This window comes from Myotis daubentonii, chromosome 1 (assembly GCF_963259705.1).
Source record: "Myotis daubentonii chromosome 1, mMyoDau2.1, whole genome shotgun sequence".
NCBI classification, from domain to species: Eukaryota; Metazoa; Chordata; class Mammalia; order Chiroptera; family Vespertilionidae; genus Myotis; species Myotis daubentonii.
Genome location: NC_081840.1, coordinates 44,119,726 through 44,134,734, shown reverse-complemented (window position 1 = coordinate 44,134,734; position 15,009 = coordinate 44,119,726). Strand labels below are relative to the sequence as shown.

General features: G+C 53.9%; 1 protein-coding gene across 3 annotated transcripts in view; it reads left to right on the top strand.

Moving 5' to 3' along the window:
- Positions 1-3,675: 3,675 nt before the first annotated feature.
- SMAD6 (SMAD family member 6) overlaps positions 3,676-15,009 on the top strand; it is an 81,379-nt gene continuing 70,045 nt past the window's right edge. The window contains exons 1-2 of one of the 3 annotated variants that reach the window (XM_059697490.1): positions 3,676-5,642; positions 13,840-13,896. In XM_059697490.1, coding sequence (XP_059553473.1) covers positions 4,829-5,642; positions 13,840-13,896 — 871 coding nt within the window. In that variant the 5' untranslated portion in view covers positions 3,676-4,828. The remainder of the gene's footprint in view (positions 5,643-13,839; positions 13,897-15,009) is intronic. The other 2 variants (XM_059697472.1, XM_059697482.1) reach the window with 2 other exon arrangements.

Genomic DNA, 15,009 nt, shown 5'->3' with positions numbered 1-15,009 from the left:
GTTCTGCCTTGTTTCTGTGTCATGCCTTACATCTTTCCAGCTAAAGTGGAAACTTCCCAAGGACAAAGAATCATATTTTCTTTTCTAGGAGCAGGCAATAAGAAGATGCACACTTACCTCAAGCAGCCCTGGGTTCAAGTACCAACTCTGCCAACTATTGGCCGTGTGACCAGAGATGAATTCCTTAACCTCTCTGTTTCCTTCTCTAAAGTCTGTTCTAGTAAGAAAAAATTCTTCATTATGTTGATGGGGGGATTTGATGAGATAGTGCATGTAAGTGTTCGGTACAGGATGATCATGAGCATGGAGCTTGGTGAAGTGAGGGATTTCAGGTAACCACACAACCAATATTTACTGAGTGCCCAGGATGTGGCAGGCACTGTGCTAGTGACTGGGGCGGGGGAGTAGGTCTGGTGCTGTCTTATGTGAGGTAGCTTCTTGGTGGGTACAGCAGAATGGCATCAAATGGCATGCTTCTGACTCTACTTCCTTCGTGCTGCTGTGGGAGGCCCGTGCCTGACAGTTCCAGCATCTCTCGGGTCTTCCTCTCTAGAGGCAGAGGAGAATGACAAGGAGTTGTATGGTTCTGACTTGTGAGAAGCCCTGTAAAGGGGAAGCACAGGATGCTTTGTGGGGGGGGGGGGGGCGGGGGGGAGGGATGGGGGGTACTGGAATAATGGGAAGGGTGCGGATTTGAATCTGAGGGGTTAGAGTCACTCTCTGTGATTTACTTTGTCAGTGACTTGCTACAGGCACCTGAGGAGCAGCAGCTGGGACCCCACCTTCCACCTCTCCTACACCCCCAGGCAATTGGAGCTTGTTCTCTAGGGGGGTGCTGTTAAGCTGGAGGTCAGAGGCCCTGCCCTTCTGGGACCCTGCTGCACACACCCTCTAGTGGTCATAATGCAGCTTGCGCTGGGCTGGATGGGCCCTGGGAATCCAAAGACCTTGGACTCACTGTCACTGCTCTTCCCTTCCTGATACTATCTCCCCTCAGAGGCAGTCTTCCTGTCAGGCTGTCCTAATTGTGGTAACCACCTCCAGCATGATTCCTGTTCTCATGTCACAGAGGAGTACCCCAAGGCTTCAGAGCTGAGATAGGTTAGGTAGGCTCAGTACTGAACTTAGGCCTGGATGACTCTGGGTTCAGCACTCTTCAGGCTCATCCGGCTGGCACCCCACCCCCCAATACCACATCTCTGGGCGAGCAAGAGCTGAAGCCATACTTGATCCGAGTTACTGCCCAGGGGAGAAGGCTGCTCTCCCAGGAGGGCCAGCTGCTTCAGACTCCGCCTGACATCCCTCAGAGCAGTCCCTCAGGAACCCTGCAAAAAGAAATGCCATAGTATCCCAGGGAGCTGCGGGGATGGAGGGGGGAGAGCCACAGTTCAGATTTGCCCCCAGCGGTAGGTGCTGAGCATCTGTGGAAGCTGATCACCCATCTCCTGCCTGCTGTCCCATTTCCTTTGCTTCTCATTACACACACACATACCCTTTCCCCAAACTGGCTGGGTTCAAATTACGCCTCTGCCACTAACTACAAGCTTGGGCAAGTTACTTAATGCCTTTGTGCCTCAGTGTTCTTATCTGAAAACCGGTGGTAACAATTATACTTACCTCCAAAGTTGTGTTGTATGGAGTCGGGGCCTTTACCCCATAACACTGATTCAGCAGGCCCAGCGGATCACATTATGAAAAATCACTGCCCAAAGGATGTGCTCCGACCTACATACCTCCTTCTAGCTGTTAGGGGTGAACATCCATACTAGTTTATTATGCCCCTCTGTTTTAGTATTTTAGCACCCTCAACACTATTTTCATTTCAACAGCAAATTGAAAGGGCAAGTTCCTGTGCCTCAGTTTCCTCATCAGTAAAATAGAGATAATAGTACCTAATCAGGGTTGTTGTGAGAATTAAATGACTAAAATCTTTGTAATGTTTCCAACATCGCCTTGCCCATAGTAATGAGTCTATACAATGAGCTATTATTATTGTAATCAACAGCCAAAACAGCAAATACCCTGATAAGAAAAATACTTTATGTTACATTGAGTTTCTCCTTGTATTTTAACATGCATTAATTTCCCTGAGGACAGGAAGTGACTTAAAAGGGCTTCTGGGGTGTGCCCCCCTCCCCATTACCTTGTCTCCTGGGCACTGGTTACACAGGTATTGTGTTCACTTGTGAAAAATTCATCCTGCTGATCACTTGCGATTTGTGTACTTAAAATGCACTATCTCTTATAGGATCTATATGTGTCTGTGAAGAACGCAAGGCAGGCTTCGTCCCCATTTTACAAACAAGAAATTGAGGCCAAGACAATTTTGATTTGGCCAAAGCAGTAGGGGATGAGGGTGGGGGAGCCTCTCAGTCCCGTGCTCCATTCGGGAGAGCAACTGCCTCTACCAGGGAGCGCGGTGCGAAAAGTACCTGGCTCCAGGTAAAGCTCGCCAAAAGGCTCTGAGCCCTTCCTGCAAGTCCCCCTCCTCCCCCAGTGTTCACAGGCGCCGGGTCGGGTGCTCGCACAGACGCATACTCGCTGGGCCAGCTCGACGCGTGGGCACCCGGAAGGGAAACCCCCAAGCGGGAGCCCCCGAAGGCGCCCAGCCCCGGGCCAATGGGAGTAGCGGAATTTCTTTCATTCAGTGAGGGGCCGGCCTCCGGCTCCTGCCCGGAAAGGGGCGGGGCGCCGTGCCGGGGGCGGGGCCGCCGTGCTCCGGCGAGAGGGCGGTGCCCGCCCCGCGGTCGGGCCAATCGGCGCCGCGCCCGGAGGGGGAGGGGGGACCAGGCCTTTTTTCCCTCCGCGCGGGGCCAATCCGGACTTTACAAGCTTGAACTTTTGCCACCCACGAACGAGCGAGCGCGCCCGAGGAGGTACCCCGCCGCGCCGGCTCCAGGGCCTGGAGCGGCCTTAACCCTTCCCGCGCCGGGCCCGCAGCCGCCGCCGCGCCCCCAAGCTCGTCCCTGACCCTGCAGGACCCCGTCCCCATTTCAGTGGTGAAATGTCGCTGGAGAAAGCACGACCTCTACCCACACCGCTCTCCGCGGTGCAGAGAGGAAACTGGGGAAGGGGGAGGAGGAAGCATCAGCCCTGCGGGGGCCCGGGAGCGCTGGCTCCGAGGGAGGGCTGTGGCGACCGAGAGGAGCTCGGCCGGCGCAGACGCTCCCGCCTCTACCCCACCCTCAGCAACTCCTTACCTCGGGCCCCTGCGTGCGAAGTGTCCCACGGTAGCCCGTTTGGCCCGGTACAGCGACCCCTGTCTTGGCTCGGGGGGTGTGGAGACCTCGGCCATCACGGAAGATCCCACCACCCCACCAAACCAGCACCCCCTGTTCCTAAAAGACGCAAGCCAGTAAGGCTCACACGCACACCCATTTTTATTAGCTTTCCCTGTGATGGAGTTTGCATCAACTCTAACGTGCAGTGTGTGTTTGTAAGTTTGTGCCCCAGCCAGAGATAGGCAAGGCGCCCCGTTTGCGTCCGAGACTCGGTGGGTTCGTGGAGCCCTCGCGCCACCCGCCCGTGGTTTGTGTAACCGTGTGTCGTGTGTGCGCGCGCGCGCGTGTGCTCGCTCGCATCCGTGCCCGCGGCGCAACGCGAGTCCGAGAGCGGGCGGTGGGGGCAGTCCGGCCCGGGCGGGGGTGCCGGGGCGAGCACGGGGCGGGGGCCGGGGTTCGGCCCGCCCCGGGAGCCGGCCCCTCGGAGCCGCGGGCCCTGCAAAGGGACGTGTTCTCCTTTAAGAGTTAAGAAACTTGAAACCTTGTTTGCGCAACAATCAGCGCCGCGGAGCCGCCAAAGTGTCTAGACTGGCATATGATGGGAGGCAGCCAATGACTCCGCGGCGCTCCTCCGGGGGCCCTCAGTGTGCGTTTGAGGAGAACAAAAAAGAGAGAGAGAGAGCCGAGCGGGGGAGCGAGCGAGGGAGCCGAGCCGAGAGAAAGAGCCGCCGGGCGCTGCCTCGCTGGACTTCGCCGGGACCGCGGGGCCACCGGGAGGCACTTTTTGTGGAGGGGGGAGGGGGAGCGACCTCTGCAGCCGCGGCGCCCGGGGCGTCCGAGCGCCGTGTGGGGTGGGCTGCGACCTCTGCCTCGCTGGATTGCATTTTTAATTAAGGATTCCCAGCAGCTCTTTGGGATTTTTACAGTTTCCACTCATGTGTTGACACTCGCGTTTGGGAGAAACTCGCTCTAAGTGCATCTAGCGCCTGGGACCTGAGACGGAGTTGGCCTTTCGTGCATGCAATTCCAGGGATTTGGGGTTTGTTTGGGGTTTCTTTTTCTTCCATTTTTTTTTTTTTTCCTTTTTGCAGGGAGTAAGACGAAAACTGAGAGTATCAACAAGCCTGCCTTTCGGATCCTGCAGGAAAAGCCCATGCAGTTAAGCGCTTGGGTTTTACAGGCAGGGCTTCCCAGGCACATTTAGGGGGTTCGGCGCGAGCGCTTTGTGCTCATGGGCCAGCCGCGCAACTTTTGAAGGCTCGCCGGCCCATGCGGGGACTTTTTGGCGGCGCGCCGCCTGCGGTCCCCCTCAAGCGCCGGGGCTGGAGTTGCTGAGCAGCCCGGCCACCGGGGTCCATGTAGCCGCTGGCCGGGCGCAGACTTCGGCTCGGCGTGCGCGTGTTCCCCGCCGGCCCACCCCGGCGAGCTCCCTCATGTTGCAGCCCTGCGGCGCCCCTTCGACGACAGGCTGTGCGCGGTCTGCACGGCGCCCGGCGGCGGTGCTTCATGTGGGGCTGCGGCCCGCGCAGCCGGCGCCTCGCTGAGGGAACGGACCCGCGGTAACCGGAGACCGCCTCCCTCCCACCCCCGGCGCCAAAGGATATCGTATGTTCAGGTCCAAACGCTCGGGGCTGGTGCGGCGACTTTGGCGAAGTCGTGTGGTCCCCGACCGGGAGGAAGGTGGCGGCGGCGGCGGCGGCGGCGACCAGGATGGGAGCTTGGGCAGCCAAGCTGAGCCGGCCCCGCGGGCACGAGAAGGCGGAGGCTGCGGCCGCTCGGAAGTCCGCCCGGTAGCCCCGCGGCGGCCCCGGGACGCGGTGGGACAGCGAGGCGCCCAGGGCGCGGTGAGGCGCCGGCGCGCGGGGGGCCCCCCGAGGCCCATGTCGGAGCCGGGGGCCGGCGCTGGCGGTTTCCCGCTGGACGTGGCGGAACCGGGAGGCCCGGGCTGGCTGCCCGAAAGTGACTGCGAGACGGTGACTTGCTGTCTCTTCTCGGAGCGGGACGCGGCGGGCGCGCCCCGGGACGCCAGCGACCCCCTGGCCGGGGCGGCCCTGGAGCCGGTGGGCGGCGGGCGGAGTCGCGAAGCCCGCTCTCGGCTGCTGCTGTTGGAGCAGGAACTCAAGACGGTCACGTACTCGCTCCTGAAGCGGCTCAAGGAGCGCTCGCTGGACACGCTGCTGGAGGCGGTGGAGTCCCGCGGCGGCGTGCCGGGTGGCTGCGTGCTGGTGCCGCGCGCCGACCTCCGCCTGGGCGGCCAGCCTGCGCCCCCGCAGCTGCTGCTCGGCCGCCTCTTCCGCTGGCCCGACCTGCAGCACGCGGTGGAGCTGAAGCCCCTGTGCGGCTGCCACAGCTTCGCCGCCGCCGCCGACGGCCCCACGGTGTGCTGCAACCCCTACCACTTCAGCCGGCTCTGCGGGCCAGGTGAGCGCGCTGCGCCGGGCGAGGGACGCGCTTGGGCGCGGGGTCCCCCTCCGGTCCCTTCCGTGGCCTTTTTATATCGGACACCTCGGGTGGGCAGAGCGGCGGTGCTCCCGCTCCCGTGGGTGCCCCTGGGTGGTGGGAGCTTCAGTGGAGGCGCCTCACCCTGGTCCTACCGGGGAGGGGATCTGGGCACACTCATCACATGGCAACTTCATCAAGGCACCAGCAAACTTAAAAAGGGTCACGGTGGAGTTTTCTTTATGTAGCTTCAGGCTCCAACTTTACAGGGAGAGGGTAGGCCCTAGGAGAAGCCAAAGATTGCGAGGCGGCCCCTCATTTACCCCCCGTCTGTGCTCAGGCTGTAGCATTTGTGTGCATACACCTATACCTAAGCTGTACTTTCTCACCACCAAGTGCAAGTATATGTTGTGAAATCGGGTGTAGACAATTCGTGGCTTGAGTCAAAGTGTTTGTAAACTGTCCCACTTGTTCTTTTGTATACTTTGGAGCAAAGCTTTTTCAGGGTAACCCCTCTCAAGGTGGATACCACTCTCTTGGCCTGATTGCCCCCAGCATCCCTTGGGTGTTAAAGGTGAGGGCTCTCCATCATCGTCATTCTCAATTCTGTGTCCAGTTGAGGGTCCTGGGGGCATTTATGAGTAGGTGAAGAAGCCAGGTATTTTATTACATCTGAGGAGTGCTCCCTGTCTTTGTTCCCTCCCTGGGACTTCCTGCACACACATACCACCCCCAGCCCAGCTTACCTGAGGATGCCTGGGTGCTTTAGCCGAGGTGAGTACAGGTGGAGGTTCTTAGCAGGCCAGAAGCTTGCAGGAACACACATTTTAACCTGTAGCATCTTTGAGGCGTATGCATTTTAGAGGGCTTTGGGGGGTCCTGCAGGGGTGTGCCTATTAGAGAGTTATAGGCTGTTGGATGTTGGAGGGCTCCAAGTTTCTCCAGTCTGGTCCCTCTGGAGTGAGTGAGCACCCAGCCTGAGGGTCCATAGAGGGTCAGATCACAGGTCTCCTGACTCCCAGCGTGAAAGGGAGGGGTGGCCTATGAGTGTGCTTGGGGGTAGTGGCTGGAGGGGAAAGGAAGGTGCCTCAATGGTGGTTCACTGAAGGGGGTTGGTGGTGAAAGGCAGCATTGACCCGGCTGCCCTGCTCCCCACATGGGTTGTCATTCCAGGCCTGATTCAGGAGCTTCGACTGTCCCTGACCTGTGGCCCATGGCTTTCTGTGCCCCTTGTTCCTCTTTCTCACAGCAGCCCCTGGAAGTGGCTTCCTCCCTTCTGCTCGCCCCTCTCCTCTCTGCCTCTGGGAAGGGGGCCCTATCTGTGGCCACCCCGTCCCTCAGTGGTCATTATTGTTTAGTGGCAGATAATTGGTGGGGCTCACTCTGCTATTTTAGAAAGTCCTGGCAGGTATTTTCTCTCTCACCATGTCAGTCTGCCAGCAAATATTTATTGAGCACTTATTCTGTGCCAGGCACCATGCTGGATGCAGTAGCAGAGAGAGTGGACATATGAGTAGGATCCCTGCCCTCAAGAAATACTAGTCTTCCAGGGGAGTTGGGGTGGAGATGGGGGGAGAAGGGCCAGGTCAGGGAGTGTGAACTATCAGCACTATGGGGTGTGTATGTAACAGGGTCACCTCCCGGAGCACCTTTGCCCTAACCTGGCCTTTAGAGAGTGGGTAAGGGGAGGTGGGCGTTGGGGAGAAGAGGGGCAGCTGAGAGTCAAGATGCCAGCCAGGCAAGCTCAGGTGTGTGGGTGGGAAGGGGGGTTGTGAAAAAGCTGGGGACAACAGATAGGACCCACCCTTACCAAGGACAATTGGTGGGTTGTCCCTACTCCTTGTCTGAGAAGTCATCTTGGGTGTTGACTTGAGTTTGGTGGACTTGGGCAGATACACGTTGCGGGACAAACTGCAGTGGGATGGTGCTTAACCACAGACTTGGTCCTAGGCTCGGCTTGGCCAGTAACAGGACTTGACCTTGGATGAGTAACCTACCCTGCTAGTCCCTACTGGTCAGTGGGGGTGGCTCCAGGAATATTCTCCACATCTAATTCTAGAGTAAGCACTGGCATTTGACTCCCTTCCTGCCCCCAGAAGGAGGCACTATTTATTGCAGGGGCCATGTCTATTCTCCTTTCTCTTCTCCAACCCAAGGGGCCCCCCTTTTAAGCCATCCTGGGGGCTTTTGGGAGGACTGATGGTCTTGGAAGAGTTTCCAGGATATGCCAGGTGGACCCTGTTGCTTCATTCCCCTGCCTAATGGCATGGAGACTGGGACTGAGAACTGGGGAACCCTTTACTGCCCACCCCACCCCCACCGGCTGGCCGCCAGCCTGGCTCGCAGAGCTGGGCGGGTGCATAGCTGGAGCTCAGTCGTGCGAGTCCTGATAAGGAGACTGCTCCTTCCAGGGCTCTGGGGGAGAGGGCTGGGGCACTGGGGCAGACAGACAGACAGCTAGAGAGTCACTGGAACACCCAGCAGGCCAACTGAGGGGCACCCACCCGGTGCCGGTCACCTCAGTGCCTCTAATCCAAACGGATCCTCAGTGGCAGGAAGTCCCTTTCTGGGCAGTGCAGACCCTCGCTGCTCAGAGCAAACCCTGTTCCAGCTGTAACCTCCTTTGGCACATTGGGGCCAGTTCTCCTCTTTGGATGTCTTCCCATCTGTAAAGTGGTAACGGTAGACAGATTTCAGGTGACACTGGCCTACCTCCCCTGCCCTGCCCTCTCCCTCATGGCTTGTCTCAGAAAGTTGGTTCCCTCTGCCCAGCTCTGGTGCTTCCCCGTCCCCCGTGGGAGTCAATCCCTAGCACTCCCTCCCTCTTTTGTGTGTTTTGTGTGTCTTTCTGTCCAGGGAAAAGCCAGTTCGCTGAGCTTGGTGCCTATGTGGACGGAAATGTGGAGAAATACTTTAATCACAGTTCCAACCTGTGTTTATAGAGCTCCTTTCTCCTGAAAGTATCCATTAACTTTGGAATAAATCTCCTGCTCTTTGCTTCACCACTTTTTTTTTTCTGTAATTATATTCAGTAAATTACTATTATCCAAATTGCGCCAGGGAAAGAGACAGAGTGAGAGAGAGAACTTCTAAACGACTGTAGGAGGCTGCCTAGGAAAACACAGGCTTCCCAGGCCAGGACTATAGGAATTAGAATGGGCTAGAAAGTTTTCCTTTTATTTGGCCTGGCATTATCCCTTTGAAATGAGATCAATTTCAAGTTGGGCTTCCAAGCCCCCGCCCCACCCCTCTGGCCTGCCCGCCCTGCTCCTTGGAGCTCCTCCTTGGAGGTGAGGAAGGGGTGATAATGTGCAGTTTGCCTCTTGCTGGCGCCAGCCGGCCGCGCTGTTTATCTGGCTGCCGGGGGAATCTGGGCAATTAGGCTCCACCGGCCTTAAAGTGCCAGGAGCTGCCTTTTTGTGTCTCCCACCCTAGGGCTTGGGGTTGAGCCTACGGCTTCTGGGGGAGGAGAGGACAGGCCCTGGGAGGCTACCTCCCCACCATCAGCCACCACTTGGTAAGGTGGAGCTGGGAGGGCCAGGGAGGTCATGGAGCCTTTCCTAAGCAAGATGCTGAGCTGCAAGGATGGGGGGTGGAAAGTAGTGCCCCAAACGGAAACTTTACCAGCCCTGAGAGAGGCTGTGAACTCTTCTGGCTTTAGAAAGAGGTAGGTCCCAAAAGGCCAGGTATCCTCTGGGGACTAAGCAGAGGCAGGCTGGGCTGAGCTGAGTTGAGCGTTAGTCTCCTGATACTTGTTGCCCCTGGCTGACTGCTCTCTCACTTTTGAAGAAAGTTGGAGGAGATTCCTGAAGTTGATGCCCGAGGCTGGATGTCTGAGGGGACTGGAGCTTCTGGTCTTTCTGCCTCTCTTTCTCCTTCTCCCTCTCCTTTTCTCTCTTTCCCATTCTCTCCCTCCCTCCTCCATGTTCATTTCTTTCATTTGGGTCTGCAGGACTCTAAAAGTTACTATTTTTTTAAAAATATATATATTTTATTTATTTTTACAGAGAGGAAGGGAGAGGGATAGAGAGTTAGAAACATCAATGAGAGAGAAACATCGATCAGCTGCCTCCTGCACACCTCCTACTGGGGATGTGCCCGCAACCAAGGTACATGCCCTTGACCAGAATCGAACCCGGGACCCTTCAGTCCCCAGGCCGACACTCTATCCACTGAGCCAAACCAGTTAGGGCTAAAAATTACTATTTTTAAAGAACACAACTTTTACAAGCACTAAGCTTCTAAGAAGGGCGGGTACAGAGGGTCTGAGGGCAGCTCACACCTTTCTAATCTAACCTTTTGTTTTACATATCAAGTGTCTGACTTGAGTGCCCACCTTGCTCACCTGATTTAATGTCTGGAGCTCCATTCTCCCAGACCCATGGGACCTGGATATATGGAAGTGGAGGTTCCAGTTAAAGGTCACCCAGGCCTGGCCAGTGTGGCTCAGTGGTTGAGTCCTATGAACCAGGAGGTCACAGTTTGATTCCCAGTCAGGGCACATGCCAGGGTTTTGGGCTCCATCCCCAGTAGGGGGCGTGCAGGAGGCAACTGATCAATGATTCTCTATTGTCTGTGTTGTTTCTGTCTCTCTCCCTTCCTCTCTGAAATCAATTAAAAAATATAAATATTTTTTGAAAAGGTTACTCAGTATTGTTCATAGCATTATTCCTAATAGCCCAAAAGTAGAAACAACCCAAATGTCCATTAGCTGATGAATGGATGAACAAAATGTGATATATCCAATGAAATGTCATACAATGGAATACCATTCAGCCATAAAAAAGAATGATACGCTACAACATGAATGAACCTTGAACACATAATGCTAAGTGAAACAAGCCAAGACACAAAGGTCACACATGTGTACAGTTGTGTGAAATGGAGAGGAAGTAGATTATTTTGATTGCCTAGCATTTGGAGTTTGGGGGTGATGAAGATGTACTACAGTTGGGTAGTGGTGTTCGTCTCACAACTCTGAATATATTAAAAACCACTAAGTTGTATACTTCAAAAGAGTGAGTCTTAAGAGTGTGTGATGATAATTAAAATTTTTAAGAAAACATAACTTGATACTGGTCCCCAACTAGCCTCCCCCTTTGTTTAATTGAAAGAGTAACTTCTACTTTTCTATGTGGCCTTGGGCTGGTCCTTTATCTTGCTGGATCTCAGTTGCCCGGTCTTTTAAAAGAAGTTGAGTTGGGTGAACTCCAAGAAGTTGAGTAAGGCAAACCCTTGACATTCTGATTCCTCCTGCTGGGGGTGAAGTCTGTAGGCCTTCATACTTTTTCACTTGCCTAGTGTGTAAGTGAGTAATTAGCTTCCAGTCCCCACAGTTGTTACAGTTCTGTGCAAACTGCTTTGCTGGTGCAAATGGGGGCCTGGGAAAGTCTTTCCCGAGAACTCTGCCGTTCCCTGCCAGCTGGTGTGTCTGACATTTCAGGTTTGTAGATGCTTTCTGTCTCATTCATGTCGTTAGAACCTGCCACCTCAGGTGTGGCCATGGGTGGTGGGTGTCACAATTCAAGGCCCAGGTAGCTCCTGCAAGAGACACCGAGGTTGATGACTGACAGTGGCTTGACTCCCACCACTGTCCACTGCTGCTAAGTTTCACTTTTGGGACATCTCTGGGGGGGCAGCTGTACAGAGCCTCCCACCTTGTGTGGCCTGGGCCTCAGTCTTTCAGATTTTTGCCAAAGGAACCCTAACACAGTAATTGCAGTCCTGATAAGTTAGTGGTGTAGTATGGAAAGGGCCTGAGGCTGGGGGTCCGTAGACCTGGCTTCTGGTTCTGGCTGTACAACCAGCTCCCTATCTGGCCCTGAGGGAGTCACTTCCACTGTCCAGGCCCCAGTCTTCTGCCCAGTGGGAGCACCAGCCTCAAGTCTCCTTCCCTGGGGAACTCTAGCCCTACCTGTGTTTTGACTCTTGTCCTGAGAGGCTGGCTCTCACTCAGGTGTGGTCTCTAGCCCCTCCCAAGTCCTGAGGACCAGTAGATGAGGTGACGCCTACTAAAGGCAAATGACTCCCTCCTTCAGTCCTGGTGGGGTCTCCTGTGAGCACTTTGGCCCTTAAGTCCTCCTTCTCCACACCTTTGTCCACTGATGCCCCCAACTTTACCATTATCCTCATGACCGTTGTCTTAGTCCACAGATGCTTACTGAGCACTTTCTGTGCGGATGATGTGACTTAGCTGGGGTGAAGGGGTAGGAGATGGGGTGCCTTTTGATTACCTGTCTCGTTGGGGTGTAGAGCGGAGTCAGCTTCGGCTCAAATCCTAGTTTTACCATGATTGGCTGGGGCACACTGGGCAAGTCAGTTTTCTCCTCTGTAAAATGGGAATATTGACCATTTTGTCTCTGAGAAAGGATAAGACAAAAATAAGTGCCCGATGAGCAACTCTGTACCTAAGGTCCAAGAGAATAAAATACAATAAATGAAATTGAAAATGCCTGGCATGGAGGCACAGGGTAGGCTTTCAGCAAATGTTTGCTTCTCTCCCAGTAGCTACTCCATGATTCACTTTTCCTTCTCCCTAAATGCTGTCCACAAAAGATGCCCTGTTTCTAGACCTCAGAGCCTTCACTTTGTTGAAATAATTTCTGGCTGGAAAAGCCAGGGTGGGGAAGAGCTGAAGCTGCATAGGGTGTATGGAGCAAAACAAATGCTCCTACAGCTAATTGTGCCTTATTATAATTATGAAAAACACTTATTACCCCTTGTGTCATTACTGATACCTGCCTAATAATAGTTATTACCACTTTACTACCACTGAGAGTTTGTTTTCGTTTGCGATTTGATGGTGTTTAGCTTCATTTAGGGAAAATGAAGGGTCATTTCATTCATGCAAATTGTTACTTAGTTTAGCAAATTGTTACTTCCCCTAAAGCAAGAGGCTAAGGAATTCTTCTGAAGACAAAGTATATGTTTTTAAGGAGGAGTATTTTAGGCAAATGAAAGGAAACCAAAAGAAAAATACCGTAGACAATAAGGAATCACACAGGGTCTGAGCTGGAAGGCAGTAGAGAGCTTGTGTCCCACCCCTTTGCAGAGTGGGGGCACTGCGGCCGAGGGCTGGCAGGGACTGGTGTAAGGTCTCACATCTAGGTAGCTGGGTTTGGCTTCTCGGGTCCCAGCCAGTCTTGCCCTCCTCCTTGCCCTCCTCCTTGCCCTCCTCCTTGCCCTCCTCCTTGCCCTCCTCCTTGCCCTCCTCCTTGCCCCAAAGAATGGTACTTCTGATGCAGCTTGTTGGGAAATGAGCTTCTATGTCTGAGTCTCTGCACTCAGACTCAATTCTGATTAGAGTTGCCAAATTTAGCAAATAAAAATACAGACTGTCAGTTAAGTTTGAATTTCAGGTAAACAACACATACCTTTTTAGTATAAGTATGTCCCAAATATTGCGAGGGACATACTTATACGAAAAGCTATGCCACGGAAATCCAAAATTCAAATTTACCTGAGCATCTGGTATTTTATCACGCAACCCTGGCTCTGGCTTTTCCCTGCACCTGTGTTTCTCATTACAATAATAACTGTTAAGTGTTTGTGGAGGTATTTTTCCACAGTACCAAGAGCTGTACTAAGCATTTTATATACATTATCTTCTTTCACCCACCTGGCAAACCTGGGAGGTCCATATGATTATTGTCACCATTTTATTTATTTTTATTCTTAAAAAGTGTTTTTTTTATTGATTTTTTTTTTTTAAGAGAAAGGGGAAGGTAGAGGGAGAGAGAAACAATTGATTGGCTGCCTCCTGCATGCCTCCTACTGGGGATCGAGCCTGCAGCCTGGGCACGTGCCCTGACTGGGAAATGAACCAGCAACCTTTTGGTGCACAGGACCATGTCTAACCAACTGAGCCACACTGGCCAGGGCTAGTGTCACCATTTTAGAGCTGAGGAAAAGGCTCAGAGAAGTAAAGTAACCTGCCCAAGGTTGCACAGCCAAAGGTGGCAGAGCAGGGATTGACCCCAGGTCTGGACCCTATACCTGGGCCTTACTGCTGAGCAGTGATGTTCCAGTGGATTTGGGTAGCAGAGGTGATGGGAGAAAAGGAGGGTTTCCTGTGAGCTGGGTTTATTATAGGAGGGAATCAATAATCAATAATCTTGTAGAAGAATCCCAGTGTGACCTTTCCCACCCTGGCAGTGACATGCTGTCTCCTGTCTTCCAGAATCACCACCACCCCCCTACTCTCGGCTGTCTCCTCGTGACGAGTACAAGCCACTGGGTAAGTGTGTCCTTCCGACCCTGGGGGAGGTATGTCCATCCGGGGTGCCCCTTCATTCCAGCGCCCAGCCTCCGAGCCGAAGGGCTTCGGGGGGGGGGGGCGTGGAAGCTGGCCTGGCTGCTTCTGAAATGGGGTGAAGTATTACAAACACACCCTCAGTTGGGCTGAAGCAGACAGCCTCTCCAGTGGGCTATTTACATCTTGAAATTCCTCCGCTCATCATTAACCTCTCTGTGACCTTTAAACATGGGCCAGTGGGAGATGAATGGGTTTGGATTTAAGCATCTCATTGGAGGTGGGTTGGTGTTTGTCTCTTTTCCTTTCTCTCCCTCCCCCAGTCTTAGGTTATTCTCCTTTAGTGAGTATTAATTGTTACTATCACAGATAGGTTGAGCAAGAAGTCACTGTTGAGAGGAGCTATAGGTTTCCCCCCTTTTTAAGCCGAAAAGTTCACCTGGGCAGGAACAGTTGGAACTTTTAAGAAAGCACTTGTATTGGTACACGAAGCCCCTGGCCCGGTGGTCACGTCGTTTTAGACAGGTCCCGTCGTTTTAGACAGGTCCCGTTCAGAGGGAGAACGTGTTCTCTGCAGACCTTGGGGCTAGGTGAGCAGCTTGTGTTCTGTGTCAGTGTGTGTGGTTCTGAAAGTAGAGATGGCTTGTTTCCTGGTCCTCCTGTTTCCGCCCGTGGAGCATCCTAGTGGTGCGGTGAGTGAGTTTGGCCTTACTAGTACCAGGAGAACAGCTTTGTGACCCAGACAGTTCCCATGGGACTTCGCTAGGCTTTAAAAGTCAGATGGCGTGGCAGTGATGCTAACACATTCCCACAAGTGACCACAAAAAGTGTGTTTTGTTTTGTTTTGTTTTTTGGTAAAGGCTCTTCTCAATAGCGTGTGTCAGCATTCTCTGGGAGGTCCCGTCTCAGTGTCGTCGGCTCTCAGGCATCCAGCCCCGTTTTCCTTCCAGGCCCTCCTGTGGAGCCACAAGTGCCCACCAGGTCCCTCCAGGAGTTTGACCTCCTCTGTCCAGGAGGACCAAGGGTGTCCCATGATGGTGTGTGAGTCAGAGGCTTAACGATAGCAAGTTCCTCGTTGTTTTTCTTGACATATGGTCA